The 14,910-nt window shown below is 50.5% G+C and overlaps 1 protein-coding gene across 7 annotated transcripts in view; it reads left to right on the top strand.

Moving 5' to 3' along the window:
* The window catches only part of ATP1A3 (ATPase Na+/K+ transporting subunit alpha 3), a 47,270-nt gene that overhangs the window by 25,898 nt on the left and 6,462 nt on the right, over window positions 1-14,910 (top strand). For 2 of the 7 annotated variants that reach the window (XM_033084483.2, XM_033084481.2), the window contains exons 13-20: window positions 2,438-2,613; window positions 4,255-4,347; window positions 4,460-4,503; window positions 5,167-5,317; window positions 8,414-8,582; window positions 9,702-9,856; window positions 11,427-11,550; window positions 13,938-14,083. In XM_033084483.2, the coding sequence (XP_032940374.1) occupies window positions 2,438-2,613; window positions 4,255-4,347; window positions 4,460-4,503; window positions 5,167-5,317; window positions 8,414-8,582; window positions 9,702-9,856; window positions 11,427-11,550; window positions 13,938-14,083 (1,058 nt within the window). Of the gene's footprint in view, window positions 1-1,032; window positions 1,110-2,437; window positions 2,614-4,254; window positions 4,392-4,459; window positions 4,504-5,166; window positions 5,318-8,413; window positions 8,583-9,701; window positions 9,857-10,245; window positions 10,308-11,426; window positions 11,551-12,997; window positions 13,017-13,270; window positions 13,308-13,937; window positions 14,084-14,910 lie in introns of those variants that run through there. The other 5 variants (XM_033084484.2, XM_033084482.2, XM_033084488.2 and 2 more) reach the window with 5 other exon arrangements.

Raw genomic sequence — 14,910 nt, 5'->3', positions numbered from 1 at the left:
TTTTCGGGATTTTTTGGGAATTTTTTTGCATTTTTTCGGATTTTTTTTGTGATTTTTTGAGATTTTTTTGTGATTTTTTTTTATTTTTTTTAGATTTTGTTGGGATTTTTTGTGATTTTTTCTGGTATTTTTAGGATTTTTTTAAGGAAAATTATGAGGATTTATGGGGATATTTTTAGGAATTTTTTAGGATTTTTTTAAATTTTTTTTTTAAATTTTTTCGGGTTTTATTTTAAATTTTTCTGGGGGATTTTTTGGGGATTTTTTGGGGAGCAGCCGCTGGACGAGGAGATGAAGGAGCAGTTCCAGAACGCCCACCTGGAGCTGGGCGGCCTGGGGGAGAGGGTGCTGGGTGAGCACAGGAATATTCAGAATTTTCAGGATTTTTTGGGATTTTTTTTGCGATTTTTTGTGATTTTTTGTGATTTTTTGTGATTTTTTGTGATTTTTTGTGATTTTTTGTGATTTTTTGTGATTTTTTGGTGATTTTTTTCTATTTTTTTGTGATTTTTTAAAATGATTTTTTGAGGAAATTTAAGAGGATTTATGGGGATTTTTTGGGTATTTTTTTTTAGGATTTTTTGGGGAATTTAGGTTTTTTTTCTGTATTTTTTAAAAATTTTTCTGGGGATTTTTCTGGGGATTTTTTGGGGAGCAGCCGCTGGACGAGGAGATGAAGGAGCAGTTCCAGAACGCCTACCTGGAGCTGGGCGGCCTGGGGGAGAGGGTGCTGGGTGAGCAGGGGCATTTCGGGAATTTTTGGGATTTTTTTTGGAATTTTTTTGCGATTTTTTTGTGATTTTTTTGCGATTTTTTGTGATTTTTTGTGATTTTTTTCTGATTTTTTTCTGATTTTTTTTTGTGATTTTTTTGCCATTTTTTGGTAATTTTTTTAAAGGATTTTTTGAGGAAATTTATGAGGATTTATGGGGATTTTTTTGGGATTTTTTAGGATTTTTTTTTTTTTTTTAATTTTTTCTGTTTTTTTTTTTAATTTTTCTGGGGGATTTTTTGGGGATTTATTGGGGAGCAGCTGCTGGACGAGGAGATGAAGGAGCAGTTCCAGAACGCCTACCTGGAGCTGGGCGGCCTGGGGGAGAGGGTGCTGGGTGAGCACGGGGATTTGGGGAATTTTTGGGATTTTTTGGGAATTTTTTTGCATTTTTTAGGATTTTTTTTGTGATTTTTTTGTGATTTTTTTGTGATTTTTTTGTGATTTTTTTGTGATTTTTTTGTGATTTTTTTGTGATTTTTGGTGATATTTTTAGGATTTCTTGAGGAAATTTTTGAGGGGTTTTTGGGACTTTTTAGGGATTTTTTTTAAGATTTTTTAAATTATTTTAAAATTTTTTTTCTGGACATTTTCGGGATTATTTTAGGGGGAATTTGGGAGGATTTTTCAGGGATTTTTTTTTTTAGATTTTTCAGGGATTTTTTTTGAGATTTTGGGGGATTTTGGGGTTCAGAATTCCGTGCTGATTTCAGGATGAATTTAGGATAAATTTGAGATGATTTCAGAGTAAATTTGGGATAAATCTGGGGTGATTTCAGGATAAATTTGGGATAAATTTGGGATAAATTTGAGGTGATTTCAGAGTAAATTTGGAATAAATTTAGGATAAATTTGGGATAAATTTGGGATAAATTTGAGGTGATTTTGGGATAAATTTGGGATAAATTTGGGGTGAATTTGGGGTGATTTCAGAGTAAATTTGGAATAAATTTAGGATAAATTTGAGGTAAATTTGGGATAAATCTGAGGTGATTTCAGGGTGAATTTAGGATAAATTTGAGGTGATTTCAGGGTAAATTTGGGATAAATTTGAGGTGATTTTGGGAAAACTTTGAGATAAATCTGGGGTGATTTCAGGGTAAATTTAGGATAAATCTGGGGTGATTTTGGGGTGAATTTGGGATAAATCTGGGGTGATTTCAGGGTAAATTTAGGATAAATTTGAGGTGATTTCAGGGTGAATTTAGGATAAATTTGAGGTGATTTCAGGGTAAATTTGGGATAAATCTGGGGTGAATTTGGGATAAATCTGGGGTAATTTCAGGGTAAATTTGGAATAAATTTGGGATAAATTTGGGGTGATTTTGGGAAAACTTTGAGATAAATCTGGGGTGATTTCACGGTAAATTTAGGATAAATTTGAGGTGATTTCAGGGTGATTTTGGGGGGTGATTTCGGGATGAATTTGCGATAAATTTGAGGTGATTTCAGAGTAAATTTGGAATAAATTTGGGATAAATCTGGGGTGCTTTCAGGGTGATTTTGGGATAAATTTGAGGTGATTTCAGGGTAAATTTGGGATAAATCTGGGGTGATTTCAGGGTAAATTTAGGATAAATTTGAGGTGATTTCAGAGTAAATTTGGGATAAATCTGGGGTGATTTTGTGCTGATTTTGGGGTGATTTTGGGGTCCCTCCCCGCAGGTTTCTGCCACTTCTACCTGCCCGAGGAGCAGTACCCCAAGGGCTTCGCCTTCGACTGCGACGACGTGAACTTCGCCACCGACAACCTCTGCTTCGTGGGGCTCATGTCCATGATCGACCCGCCCCGCGCCGCCGTGCCCGACGCCGTGGGCAAGTGCCGCAGCGCCGGGATCAAGGTGGGCCTGGGGCTGCTGGATCAGCCTGAAATATCCCTGGAATATCCCTGAAATGTGCCCAAAATATATCCCAAAATATCCCTGAAATATCCCTGAAATATCCCTGAAATATCCCTGAAATGTGACCAAAATCCAACCCAAAATATCCCTGAAATATCCCTGAAATGTGCCCAAAATCCATCACAAAATATTCCTGAAATATCCCTGAAATGTGCCCAAAATCCAACCCAAAACACCTCTGAAATGTGCCCAAAATCCACCCTGAAATACCTCTGAAATACTACTAAAATACCTCTGAAATGTCCCTGAAATGTGCCCGAAATCCATCCCAAAATCCACCCCAAAATACCCCTGAAATGTCCTCAAAATACTCCTGAAATCCCAAAAAAAATCCACCCCAAAATCCACCCCGAAAATACCCCTGAAATACTTTTAATACCTCTGAAATGTCCCCGAAATTCATCCCAAAACACCCCCGAAATACCCCTGAAATATCCACGAAATCCATCCCAAAATGCCCCTGAAATGCCCCTGAAATATTCATGAAATCCGTCCCAAAATACCTCTGAAATGTGCCCAAAATCCACCCTGAAATACCTCTGAAATATCCACAAAATACACCCCAAAATACTCCAGAAATACCTCTGAAATATCCACGAAATCCGTCCCAAAATCCACCCCAAAATACCCCTGAAATGTCCCCAAAATACTCCTGAAATACCTAAGAAATCCGTCCCGAAATACCTCTGAAATGAGCCCAAAATACCCCTCAAATACCTCTGAAATGTACCTGAAATCCATCCCAAAATCCATCCCAAAATCCACCCAAAAATATCCCCTGAAATACCCCTGAAATACTCCTGAAATCCCCAAAAATCACCCCAAAATCTACCCTGAAATATCCACAAAATCCACCCAAAAATACCCCCCAAAATACCCTGAAATTCCCCCCAAATTCCCCCCCAGGTGACCCCAGCTGACCCCACCCCCAGGTGATCATGTGACCCCCTCAGGTGACCCCTCAGGTGATTCAGGTGATTCTCAGGTGTCCCTCAGGTGACCCAGGTGACCCCGCCCCAGGTCATCATGTGACCCCTCAGGTGACCCAGGTGTCCCCTCCCCCTGGTGATCATGTGACCCCCTCAGGTGACCCTTCAGGTGACCCCACCCCCAGGTGATCATGTGACCCCTCAGGTGTCCCTCAGGTGTCCCCAGGTGTGTCCCCCAGGTGACCCCCTCAGGTGTGTCCCCTCCCAGGTGATCATGATGACTCCTCAGGTGATTCAGGTGACCCCTCAGGTGACCCAGGTGTCCCCCAGGTGTGACCCAGGTGTCCCCTCCCCAGGTGATCATGGTGACCCCTCAGGTGATTCAGGTGACCCCTCAGGTGTCCCTCAGGTGATTCAGGTGACCCCTCAGGTGTCCCTCAGGTGATTCAGGTGTCCCCCAGGTGTGTCCCCAGGTGTGACCCAGGTGTCCCCTCCCAGGTGATCATGGTGACCGGTGACCCCCCAGGTGTCCCCCAGGTGTGACCCAGGTGTCCCCCAGGTGATTCAGGTGTCCCTCAGGTGATTCAGGTGTCCCCCAGGTGACCCCTCAGGTGTCCCCCAGGTGTGACCCAGGTGTGTGTCCCCTCCCCAGGTGATCATGGTGACCGGTGACCACCCCATCACGGCCAAGGCCATCGCCAAAGGCGTCGGGATCATCTCCGAGGGCAACGAGACCGTGGAGGACATCGCGGCGCGGCTGAACATACCTGTGAGCCAGGTGAACCCCAGGTGAGCCACAGGTGTGAGCCAGGTGAGCTCCAGGTGAGAGACAGGGAACCCCAGGTGAGCCCCAGGACATCGCGGCGCGGCTGAACATACCTGTGAGCCAGGTGAACCCCAGGTGAACCTCAGGTGGGACAGGTGAGACAGAGGAGCCCCAGGTGAGCCCCAGGTGGGACAGGTGAGAGACAGGTGGGACAGGTGAGCCCCAGGTGAGTCCCAGGTGAGCTGCAGGTGATTCAGATATTCATTTTTGAGGTGTCAGGGCCATTTTTGGGGTTCCCGAACCGTTTCTCAGGTGTGACCCCGCTGTTTTGGGGTTTCCTGAGCCATTTTTGGGTTCCTGTGCTGTTTTTTGGGGGTTCCTGTGCTAATTTTGGGTTTCCTGAGCTGTTTTGGGTTTCCTGAGCTGGTTTTGGGTTTCCTGAGCCATTTTTGGGGTTCCTGATCCATTTTTTGGTTTCCTGAGCCATTTTTTGGGATTCCTGATCTGTTTTTGGGATTCCTGATCCGTTTTTGGGTTTCCTGAGCCGTTTTTGGGTTTCCTGATCCGTTTTGGGTTTCCTGATCCATTTTTTGGTTTCCTGAGCCGTTTTTTGGTTTCCTGATCCATTTTTGGGGTTCCTGATCCGTTTTTGGGTCTGACCCCGCTGTTTTGGGTTTCCTGATCCGTTTTGGGGTTCCTGATCCATTTTGGGGTTCCTGAGCCATTTTTGGGTTTCTTGAGCTGTTTTGGGTTTCCTGATCCGTTTTTGGGGTTCCTGATCCGTTTTTGGGGCCGCAGGGACGCCAAGGCGTGCGTGATCCACGGCACCGACCTGAAGGACATGAGCTCGGAGCAGATCGACGAGATCCTGCAGAACCACACCGAGATCGTCTTCGCGCGCACGTCCCCGCAGCAGAAGCTGATCATCGTGGAGGGCTGCCAGAGACAGGTGGGCACCCCAAAAATGGGCTGGGGCACCCCAAAAACGGGCTGGGGGATCCCAAAAACCGCCAGAGACAGGTGGGCACCCCAAAAATCACCAGAGACAGGTGGGCACCCCAAAAACGGGCTGGGGCACCCCAAAAACGGGCTGGGGCACCCAAAAACCGCCAGGGCACCCCAAAAACCGGCCAGAGACAGGTGGGCACCCCAAAAACGGGCTGGGGCATCCCAAAAATAACCAGGGCACCCCAGAAACCGCCAGGGCACCCCAAAAATGGCCAGAGACAGGTGGGCACCCCAAAAACCGGCTGGGGCATCCCAAAAATAACCAGGGCACCCCAGAAACCGCCAGGGCACCCCAAAAACCGGCCAGAGACAGGTGGGCACCCCAAAAACCGGCTGGGGACCCCAGAAACGGGCTGGGGGATCCCAAAAAATGGCCAGAGACAGGTGGGCACCCCAAAAACGGGCTGGGACACCCCAAAAATCACCAGGGCACCCCAAAAAATGACCAGAGACAGGTGGGCACCCCAAAAACTGCCAGGGTACCCCAAAAATGGGCTGGGGCACCCCAAAAATCACCAGGGCACCCCAAAAATGGCCAGAGACAGGTGGGCACCCCAAAAATGGGCTGGGGCACCCCAAAAACTGCCAGGGCACCCCAAAAACTGGCCAGAGACAGGTGGGCACCCCGAAAACGGGCTGGGGCACCCCAAAAACTGCCACAGACAGGTGGGCACCCCAAAAACTGCCTGGGGCACCCCAAAACCAGCTGGGGGATCCCAAAAACCAGCCAGAGACAAGTGGGCACCCCAAAAATGGGCTGGGGCACCCCAAAAACCACCAGAGACAGGTGGGCACCCCAAAACTGCCTGGGGCACCCCAAAAAATCACCAGGGCACCCCAAAAACCGCCAGAGACAGGTGGGCACCCCAAAAACGGGCTGGGGGATCCCAAAAACCGCCAGAGACAGGTGGGCACCCCAAAAATGGGCTGGGGGATCCCAAAAATGGCCAGAGACAGGTGGGCACCCCAAAAACTGCCAGTGCACCCCAAAAATGGCCAGAGACAGGTGGGCACCCCAAAAATGGGCTGGGGCACCCCAAAAACCGCCAGGGCACCCCAAAACCAGCTGGGGGATCCCAAAAACCGCCAGGGCACCCCAAAAACTGCCAGAGACAGGTGGGCACCCCAAAAACCGCCAGGGCACCCCAAAAATGGGCTGGGGGATCCCAAAAACCGGCCAGAGACAGGTGGGCACCCCAAAAATGGGCTGGGGCACCCCAAAAACGGGCTGGGGGATCCCAAAACCTGGATATGGCACCCCAAAAACCGCCAGAGACAGGTGGGCACACTAAAACCGACCAGGGCACCCCAAAAATGGCCTGGGGCACCCCAAAAATCACCAGGGCACCCCAGAAACTGCCTGGGGCACCCCAAAAACCGCCAGAGACAGGTGGGCACCCCAAAAACTACCAGGGCACCCCAAAAATCACCAGGGCACCCCAAAAACTGGCCAGAGACAGGTGGGCACCCCAAAAACTGCCAGGGCACCCCAAAAACTGCCAGAGACAGGTGGGCACCCCAAAAACTGGATCTAGGACCCCAAAACCGGCCCAGGGACACGAAACTGCACCTGGGACACCAAAACTGGCCCAATGTCCCCAAATATCCCCAAATGTCCCCCCGCCGTCCCCAATGTCCCAATCCCATTTTTATCGATTTTCCCCATTTTTTCCCTTTTTCCTCCTTTTTTTCTCAATGTCCCCAATGTCCCAATGATGTCCCCAATGTCTCCAATGTCCCCAATCCCATTTTTATCGATTTTTACCATTTTTTCCCTTTTCCCCCCATTTTCTCTCAATGTCCCCAAATGTCCCAATGTCCCCAATCCCATTTTTATCAATTTCCCCATTTTTTCCCTTTTCCCCCCATTTTTTCTCAATGTCCCCAATGTCCCCAATCCCATTTTTATCAATTTCCCCCATTTTTATCAATTTCCCCCCATTTTCTCTCAATGTCCCCAATGTCCCAATGATGTCCCCAATGTCCCCCAATGTCCCCAATGTCCCATTTTTACCAATTTTCCCCCATTTTTTCTCAATGTCCCCAATGTCCCCAAATGTCCCCAATGTCCCCAATCCCATTTTTTATCAATTTCCCCCATTTTTCCCCTTTTTCCTCCTTTTTTTCCTCAGTGTCCCCAATCCCATTTTTTTTCGATTTTTGCCATTTTTTCCTCTTTTTCTCTCAATGTCCCCAAATGTCCCAAATGTCCCCAATGTCCCCAATCCCATTTTTTATCAATTTTCCCCATTTTTATCGATTTTCCCCCATTTTTTCTCAATGTCCCCAATGTCCCCAGTCATGTCCCCAATGTCCCCAATCTCATTTTTCCCTTTTCCCCCATTTTTTCTCAATGTCCCCAATCCCCCCAATGTCCCCAATGTCCCCAATGATATTTTTATCGATTTTCGCCATTTTTTCCTTTTTTTCTCAATGTCCCCAATGATGTCCCCAATGTCCCCAATGTCCCCAATCCCATTTTTATCGATTTTTGCCATTTTTTCCCTTTTCCCCCATTTTCTCTCAATGTCCCCAAATGTCCCAATGTCCCCAATCCCATTTTTATCAATTTCCCCATTTTTATCCATTTTTCCCCCATTTTTTCTCAATGTCCCCAATGTCCCCTCGCTATTCCCAATGTCCCCTCGCTGTCCCCAATGTCCCCAAATACCCCCAATGCCCCCAATGTCCCCAAAGTCCCATTTTTATCAATTTTTGCCATTTTTTCCCTTTTCCCTCCATTTTTTCTCAATGTCCCCAATGTCCCCCCGCCGTCCCCAATGTCCCCAATCCCATTTTTATCGATTTTCCCCATTTTTTCCCTTTTTCCTCCTTTTTTTCTCAATGTCCCCAATGTCCCCAAATGTCCCCAATCCCATTTTTATCAATTCCCCCATTTTTATCGATTTTCCCCCATTTTTCTCAATGTCCCCAAATGTCCCCAATGTCCCCAATGTCCCCAATCCCATTTTTATCGATTTTTGCCATTTTTTCCCCTTTTCCCTCCATTTTTTCTCAATGTCCCCAATGTCCCCAGGGCGCCATCGTGGCGGTGACCGGCGACGGCGTCAACGACTCGCCGGCGCTCAAGAAGGCGGACATCGGGGTGGCCATGGGCATCGCGGGCTCGGACGTGTCCAAGCAGGCGGCCGACATGATCCTGCTGGACGACAACTTCGCCTCCATCGTCACCGGCGTGGAGGAAGGTCCGGCCGCGGGTTTGGGGCGGAATCGCGGGGTTTTGGTGAAACTGTGGGGTTTTGGGTGAAATTTTGGGGTTTTGGTGAAATCACAGAGTTTTGGGTGAAATCATGGGGTTTTGGGTGAAATTGTGGGGTTTTGGGGTGGAACCGTGGGGTTTTGGGTGAAATAATGGAGTTTTGGGTGAAATTTTGGGGTTTTGGGGTGAAATCGTGGGGTTTTGGTGAAATTGTGGGGTTTGGGGTGAAATCGTGGGGTTTTGGGGTGGAACTGTGGGATTTTGGGTGAAATTGTGGGGTTTGGGGTCAATCTGTGGGTTTTGGGCTGAAACTGTGGGGTTTGGGGTGAAATCATAGGGTTTGGGGTGAATCTGTGGGATTTTGGGGTGAATCTGTGGGGTTTTGGGGTGAAATTGTGGGGTTTGGGGTCAATCTGTGAGATTTAGGGTGGATCTGTGGGGTTTAGGTGTGAACCCGCGGGGTTTTGGGGTGAAATCATGGGATTTTGGGTGAAATCTGCAGGGTTTTGGGGTCAATCTGTGGGGTTTTGGGGTGAAATTTTGGGGTTTTGGGTGAAATTGTGGGGTTTTGGGTGAAATTGTGGGGTTTTGGTGAAATAATGGGATTTTGGGTGAAATTGTGGGGTTTTGGGGTGAAATCGCGGGATTTTGGTGAAATCACAGAGTTTTGGGTGAAATTCTGGGGTTTTAGGGTCAATCTGTGAGATTTCGGGTGAAATTGTGGGATTTTGGGTGAAATAATGGGATTTGGGTGAAATAATGGGATTTCAGGGTGAAATCGTGTGGTTTTGGGTGAAATTGTGGGGTTTTGGGGTGAAATCATGGGATTTTGGGTGAAATTGTGGGGGTTTTGGGGTCAATCTGTGAGTTTTGGGGTCAATCTGTGGGATTTTGGGTGAAATCACAGGATTTTGGGGTGAATCTGTGAGATTTGGGGTGAAATTGTGGGGTTTTGGGTGAAATCACGGGGTTTTGGGGTGGAACTGCGAGGTTTTGGGTGAAATCATGGGATTTTGGGGTGGAACCGAGGGGTTTTGGGGTTTTGGGGTGAACCCGCGGGGTTTTGGGGTTCTGGGGCCGTCGCTGACGCGCGGGGTCCCCGCAGGGCGCCTGATCTTCGACAACCTCAAGAAGTCGATCGCCTACACCCTGACCAGCAACATCCCCGAGATCACCCCGTTCCTGCTCTTCATCATGGCCAACATCCCGCTGCCGCTGGGCACCATCACCATCCTCTGCATCGACCTGGGCACCGACATGGTGAGGAACCCGAAAAAACCCCAAAAATCATCCCAAAATCCATCCCAAATCCCAAATCCATCCCAAATCCCAAATCCCGCTGGGCACCATCACCATCCTCTGCATCAACCTGGGCACCGACATGGTGAGGGACCCTAAAAACCCCAAAAACACCCCAAAATCCATCCCAAAAACAGCCCAAAAACCATCCAAAAAATCATCCCAAAAACAGCCCAAATCCCAAATCCCAAATCCATCCCAAATCCCAAATCCATCCCAAATCCCGCTGCCGCTGGGCACCATCACCATCCTCTGCATCGACCTGGGCACCGACATGGTGAGACCCCAAAATCCACCCCAAATCCATCCCAAAATCCATTCCAAAATCCCACCCCAAATCCCAAATCCATCCCAAATCCCGCTGCCGCTGGGCACCATCACCATCCTCTGCATCGACCTGGGCACCGACATGGTGAGGAACCCGAAAAAACCCCAAAAATCATCCCAAAATCCAGCCCAAATCCCAAATCCATCCCAAATCCCAAATCCACCCCCCAAAACACCCCCTCCCCCTTCTCCCGACCCTCGGACCCTCCCCAAATTCGGGATCCCCCCAAATTTTTGGAGTCCCCCCAGATTTTTTGGAGTCCCCCAAATTTTTGGGGTCCCCCCTGAATTTTTGGTACCCCCCGGATTTTTTGGAGTCCCCCAAATTTTTAGGGTCACCCTGGATTTTTGGGGTCCCCCAGATTTTTGGGGTCACCCCGGATTTTCGGGTTCACCCCAGATTTTTGGGGTCGCCCCGAATTTTTGGGGTCGCCCCGGATTTTTGGGATCCCCCTGGAATTTTGGGGTCCTCCCTGAATTTTTGGGGTCACCCTGGATTCAGGATCCCCCTGGAATTTTGGGTTCACCCGGGATTTTTGGAGTCCCCCCGAATTTTTGGGATCCCCCCGGAATTTTGGATCCCCCCTGAATTTTTGGGGTCACCCTGGATTTGGGATCCCTCCTGAAATTTTGGAATCCCCTGAATTTTTGGGGTCCCCCAGATTTTTGGGGTCCCCCTGGATTTTTGGGGTCACTCCGGATTCGGGATCCCCCCAAATTTTTGGGATCTCCCCTGAATTTTTGGGATCCCCCAGATTTTTGGGGTCCCCCCGAATTTTTGGGATCCCCCTGAATTTTTGGGGTCACCCCGGATTTGGGATCCCCCTGGAATTTTGAGATCTCCCCTGAATTTTTGGGATACCCCGGATTTTTGGGATCCCCCCAAATTTTTGGAGTCCCCCCGAATTTCGGGTTCACCCCAGATTTTTGGGATCCCCCCAAATTTTTGGTGCTCCCCAAATTTTTGGGAACCCCCTGAATTTTTGGAATCCCCCTGGAATTTTGAGATCCCCCCTGAATTTTTGGGATCCCCTGGATTTTTTACATCTCTCTGAATTCGGGATCCCCCTGGATTTTTGGGGTCTCCCCGGAATTTTGGAGTCCCCTGGAATTTTGGGGTCACCCCGGATTTTTTGGGTCTCCCTGAATTTGGGATCCCCCGAATTTTTGGGGTCACCCCCTGAATTTTTGGGACCCCCCGCAGGTCCCCGCCATCTCGCTGGCGTACGAGGCGGCCGAGAGCGACATCATGAAACGGCAGCCGCGGAACCCGCGCTCGGACAAGCTGGTCAACGAGCGGCTCATCAGCATGGCCTACGGCCAGATCGGTCAGTGGTCACCCGGGGGTCAGTCAGGGGTCAGTCATGGTCAGTCATGGTCACTCAGAGTCACTCAGGGGTCAACGAGCGGCTCATCAGCATGGCCTACGGCCAGATCGGTCAGTGGGCACTCAGGGGTCAATCATGGTCATTCAGAGTCACTTGGGGTCACTCAGAGGTCAGTCATGGTCATTCAGAGTCACTCAGGGGTCAACGAGCGGCTCATCAGCATGGCCTACGGCCAGATCGGTCAGTGGTCACTCGGGGTCACTCGGGGGTCAGTCATGGTCAGTCATGGTCATTCAGAGTCACTCGGGGTCACTCAGGGGTCAACGAGCGGCTCATCAGCATGGCCTACGGCCAGATCGGTCAGTGGGCACTCAGGGTCAGTCAGGGGTCAGTCATGGTCAGTCATGGTCATTCAGAGTCACTTGGGGTCACCCAGGGGTCAACGAGCGGCTCATCAGCATGGCCTACGGCCAGATCGGTCAGTGGGCACTCGGGGGTCAGTCAGGGGTCAGTCATGGTCAGTCATGGTCATTCAGGGTCACTCAGGGTCAACGAGCGGCTCATCAGCATGGCCTACGGCCAGATCGGTCAGTGGGCACTCAGGGGTCAGTCATGGTCATTCAGAGTCACTCAGGGGTCAACGAGCGGCTCATCAGCATGGCCTACGGCCAGATTGGTCAGTGGGCACTCGGGGGTCAGTCAGGGGTCAGTCATGGTCACTCAGGGGTCAGTCATGGTCGTTCAGAGTCACTCGGGGTCAGTCAGGGGTCAACGAGCGGCTCATCAGCATGGCCTACGGCCAGATCGGTCAGTGGGCACTCAGGGGTCAGTCAGGGGTCAGTCATGGTCATTCAGGGTCACTCAGGGGTCAACGAGCGGCTCATCAGCATGGCCTACGGCCAGATCGGTCAGTGGTCACTCGGGGGTCAGTCAGGGGTCAGTCATGGTCATTCAGGGGTCAGTCATGGTCACTTAGGGGTCAACGAGTGGCTCATCAGCATGGCCTACGGCCAGATCGGTCAGTGGTCACCCAGGGGCACTCAGGGGTCAGTCATGGTCAGTCATGGTCATTCAGAGTCACTTGGGGTCACTCAGGGGTCAACGAGCGGCTCATCAGCATGGCCTATGACCAGATCGGTCAGTGGGCACTCAGGGGTCAGTCATGGTCGCTCAGGGGTTAGTCATGGTCATTCAGAGCCACTCGGGGTCACTCAGGGGTCAGTCATGATCACTCAGGGGTCAATGAGCAGCTCATCAGCATGGGCTACGGCCAGATCGGTCAGTGGTCACTCAGGGGTCAGTCATGGTCATTCAGAGTCACTCGGGGTCACTCAGGGTCAACGAGCGGCTCATCAGCATGGCCTACGGCCAGATCGGTCAGTGGTCACCCGGGGGTCAGTCAGGGGTCAGTCATGGTCACTCAGGGGTCAACGAGCGGCTCATCAGCATGGCCTACGGCCAGATCGGTCAGTGGGCACTCAGGGTCAGTCAGGGGTCACTCAGGGGTCAGTCATGGTCAGTCATGGTCATTCAGGGGTCAACGAGCGGCTCATCAGCATGGCCTACGGCCAGATCGGTCAGTGGTCACTCAGGGGTCAGTCATGGTCAGTCAGGGGTCAGTCATGGTCCTTCAGAGTCACTCGGGGTCACTCAGGGGTCAGTCATGGTCAGTCAGGGTCAGTCAGGGGTCAGTCATGGTCATTCAGAGCCACTCGGGGTCAACGAGCGGCTCATCAGCATGGCCTACGGCCAGATCGGTCAGTGGTCACTCAGGGGTCAGTCATGGTCACTCAGTGGTCACTGTTCAGCATGGTTTATGGCCAGATTGGTCAGTGGTCACTCAGTGGCTCCCCCCAACCCCCGATTTTGCCCCCCTGACCCCCAAATTTTGCCCCCCAGGGATGATCCAGGCCCTGGGCGGGTTCCCCCCGTCCCCCCTGACCCCAATTTGCCCCCCTGACCCCCCCATTTGCCCCCCCAGGGATGATCCAGGCCCTGGGCGGGTTCCCTCTGTCCCCCCTGACCCCGATTTGCCCCCCTGACCCCCAAATTTTGCCCCCCAGGGATGATCCAGGCCCTGGGCGGGTTCCCCCCGTGCCCTCTGACCCCCGATTTGCCCCCCTGACCCCCAAATTTTGCCCCCCCAGGGATGATCCACGCCCTGGGTGGGTTCTTCCCGACCCCAATTTGCCCCCCCTGACCCCCCAAATTTGCCCCCCCAGGGATGATCCAGGCCCTGGGCGGGTTCACCCTGACCCCAATTTGCCCCCCTGACCCCCCAATTTTCCCCCCCAGGGATGATCCAGGCCCTGGGCGGGTTCCCTCTGTCCCCCCTGTCCCCCCAGACCCCCAATTTGCCCCCCTGACCCCCCGATTTGCCCCCCCAGGGATGATCCAGGCCCTGGGCGGGTTCTTCGCCTACTTCGTGATCCTGGCCGAGAACGGGTTCCTGCCCTCGTGCCTGGTGGGGATCCGGCTGCGCTGGGACGATCGCACCATCAACGACCTGGAGGACTCGTACGGGCAGCAGTGGGTGCGTGGGGGCGAAATTGGGGGGGCAAAAATGGGAGGGGGGGCCCAAAAAATGGGGGGAAAAGATGGGGATTGCCAAAAAATGGGGATTATCAAAAATGGGGGGGAAAAATGGGGGGGGAAAAATGGGGGGGAAAAATGGGGAGGAAAAATGGGGGTTGTAAAAAAAATGGGGATTTTAAAAAATGGGGATTGAGGAAAAAATGGGGATTGAGGAAAAAATGGGGATTTCCAAAAAATGGGGATTGTAAAAAAAATGGGGATTGCCAAAAATGGGGGGGCAAAAATGGGGGGGTAAAAATGGGGGGGAAAAATGGGGGGAAAAAATGGGGGGGTAAAAATGGGGGGAAAAAATGGGGATTGTAAAAAATTGTGATTGTCAAAAAACGGGGGTCCTCAAAAAATGGGGATTGCCAAAAAACGAGGGGGCCCGAAAATGGGGATTGTAAAAAATGGGGATTTCCAAAAATTGGGGACTGTTAAAAATGGGGATTTCCAAAAAATGGGTATTATCAAAAACGGGGATTTCCAAAAAACAGGGGGGTCCCAAAAAATGGGGATTGAGGAAAAAATGGGGAGGGGCCAAAAAAATGGGGGGTCCCAAAAATGGGGGGACAAAAATGGGGGGATCGGAAAATGGGGGGAAAAAATGGGGAGTCCCAAAAAATGGGGATTGTTCAAAATGGGGATTTCCAAAAAACGGGGATTGTGGAAAAAATGGGGGTGTCCAAAAATGGGAATGTCTGAAAAAGGGAATTCCCAAAAATGGGGATTTCCCAAAAAATGGAGATTGTCAAAAATTGGGGTGTCCAAAAATGGTGGTCCCCA

The sequence above is a fragment of the Catharus ustulatus genome, chromosome 39 (assembly GCF_009819885.2).
Source record: "Catharus ustulatus isolate bCatUst1 chromosome 39, bCatUst1.pri.v2, whole genome shotgun sequence".
NCBI classification, from domain to species: domain Eukaryota; kingdom Metazoa; phylum Chordata; class Aves; order Passeriformes; family Turdidae; genus Catharus; species Catharus ustulatus.
Note: the sequence above shows the minus strand (reverse complement) of the source record. Positions and strands in the feature narration are given on the sequence as shown.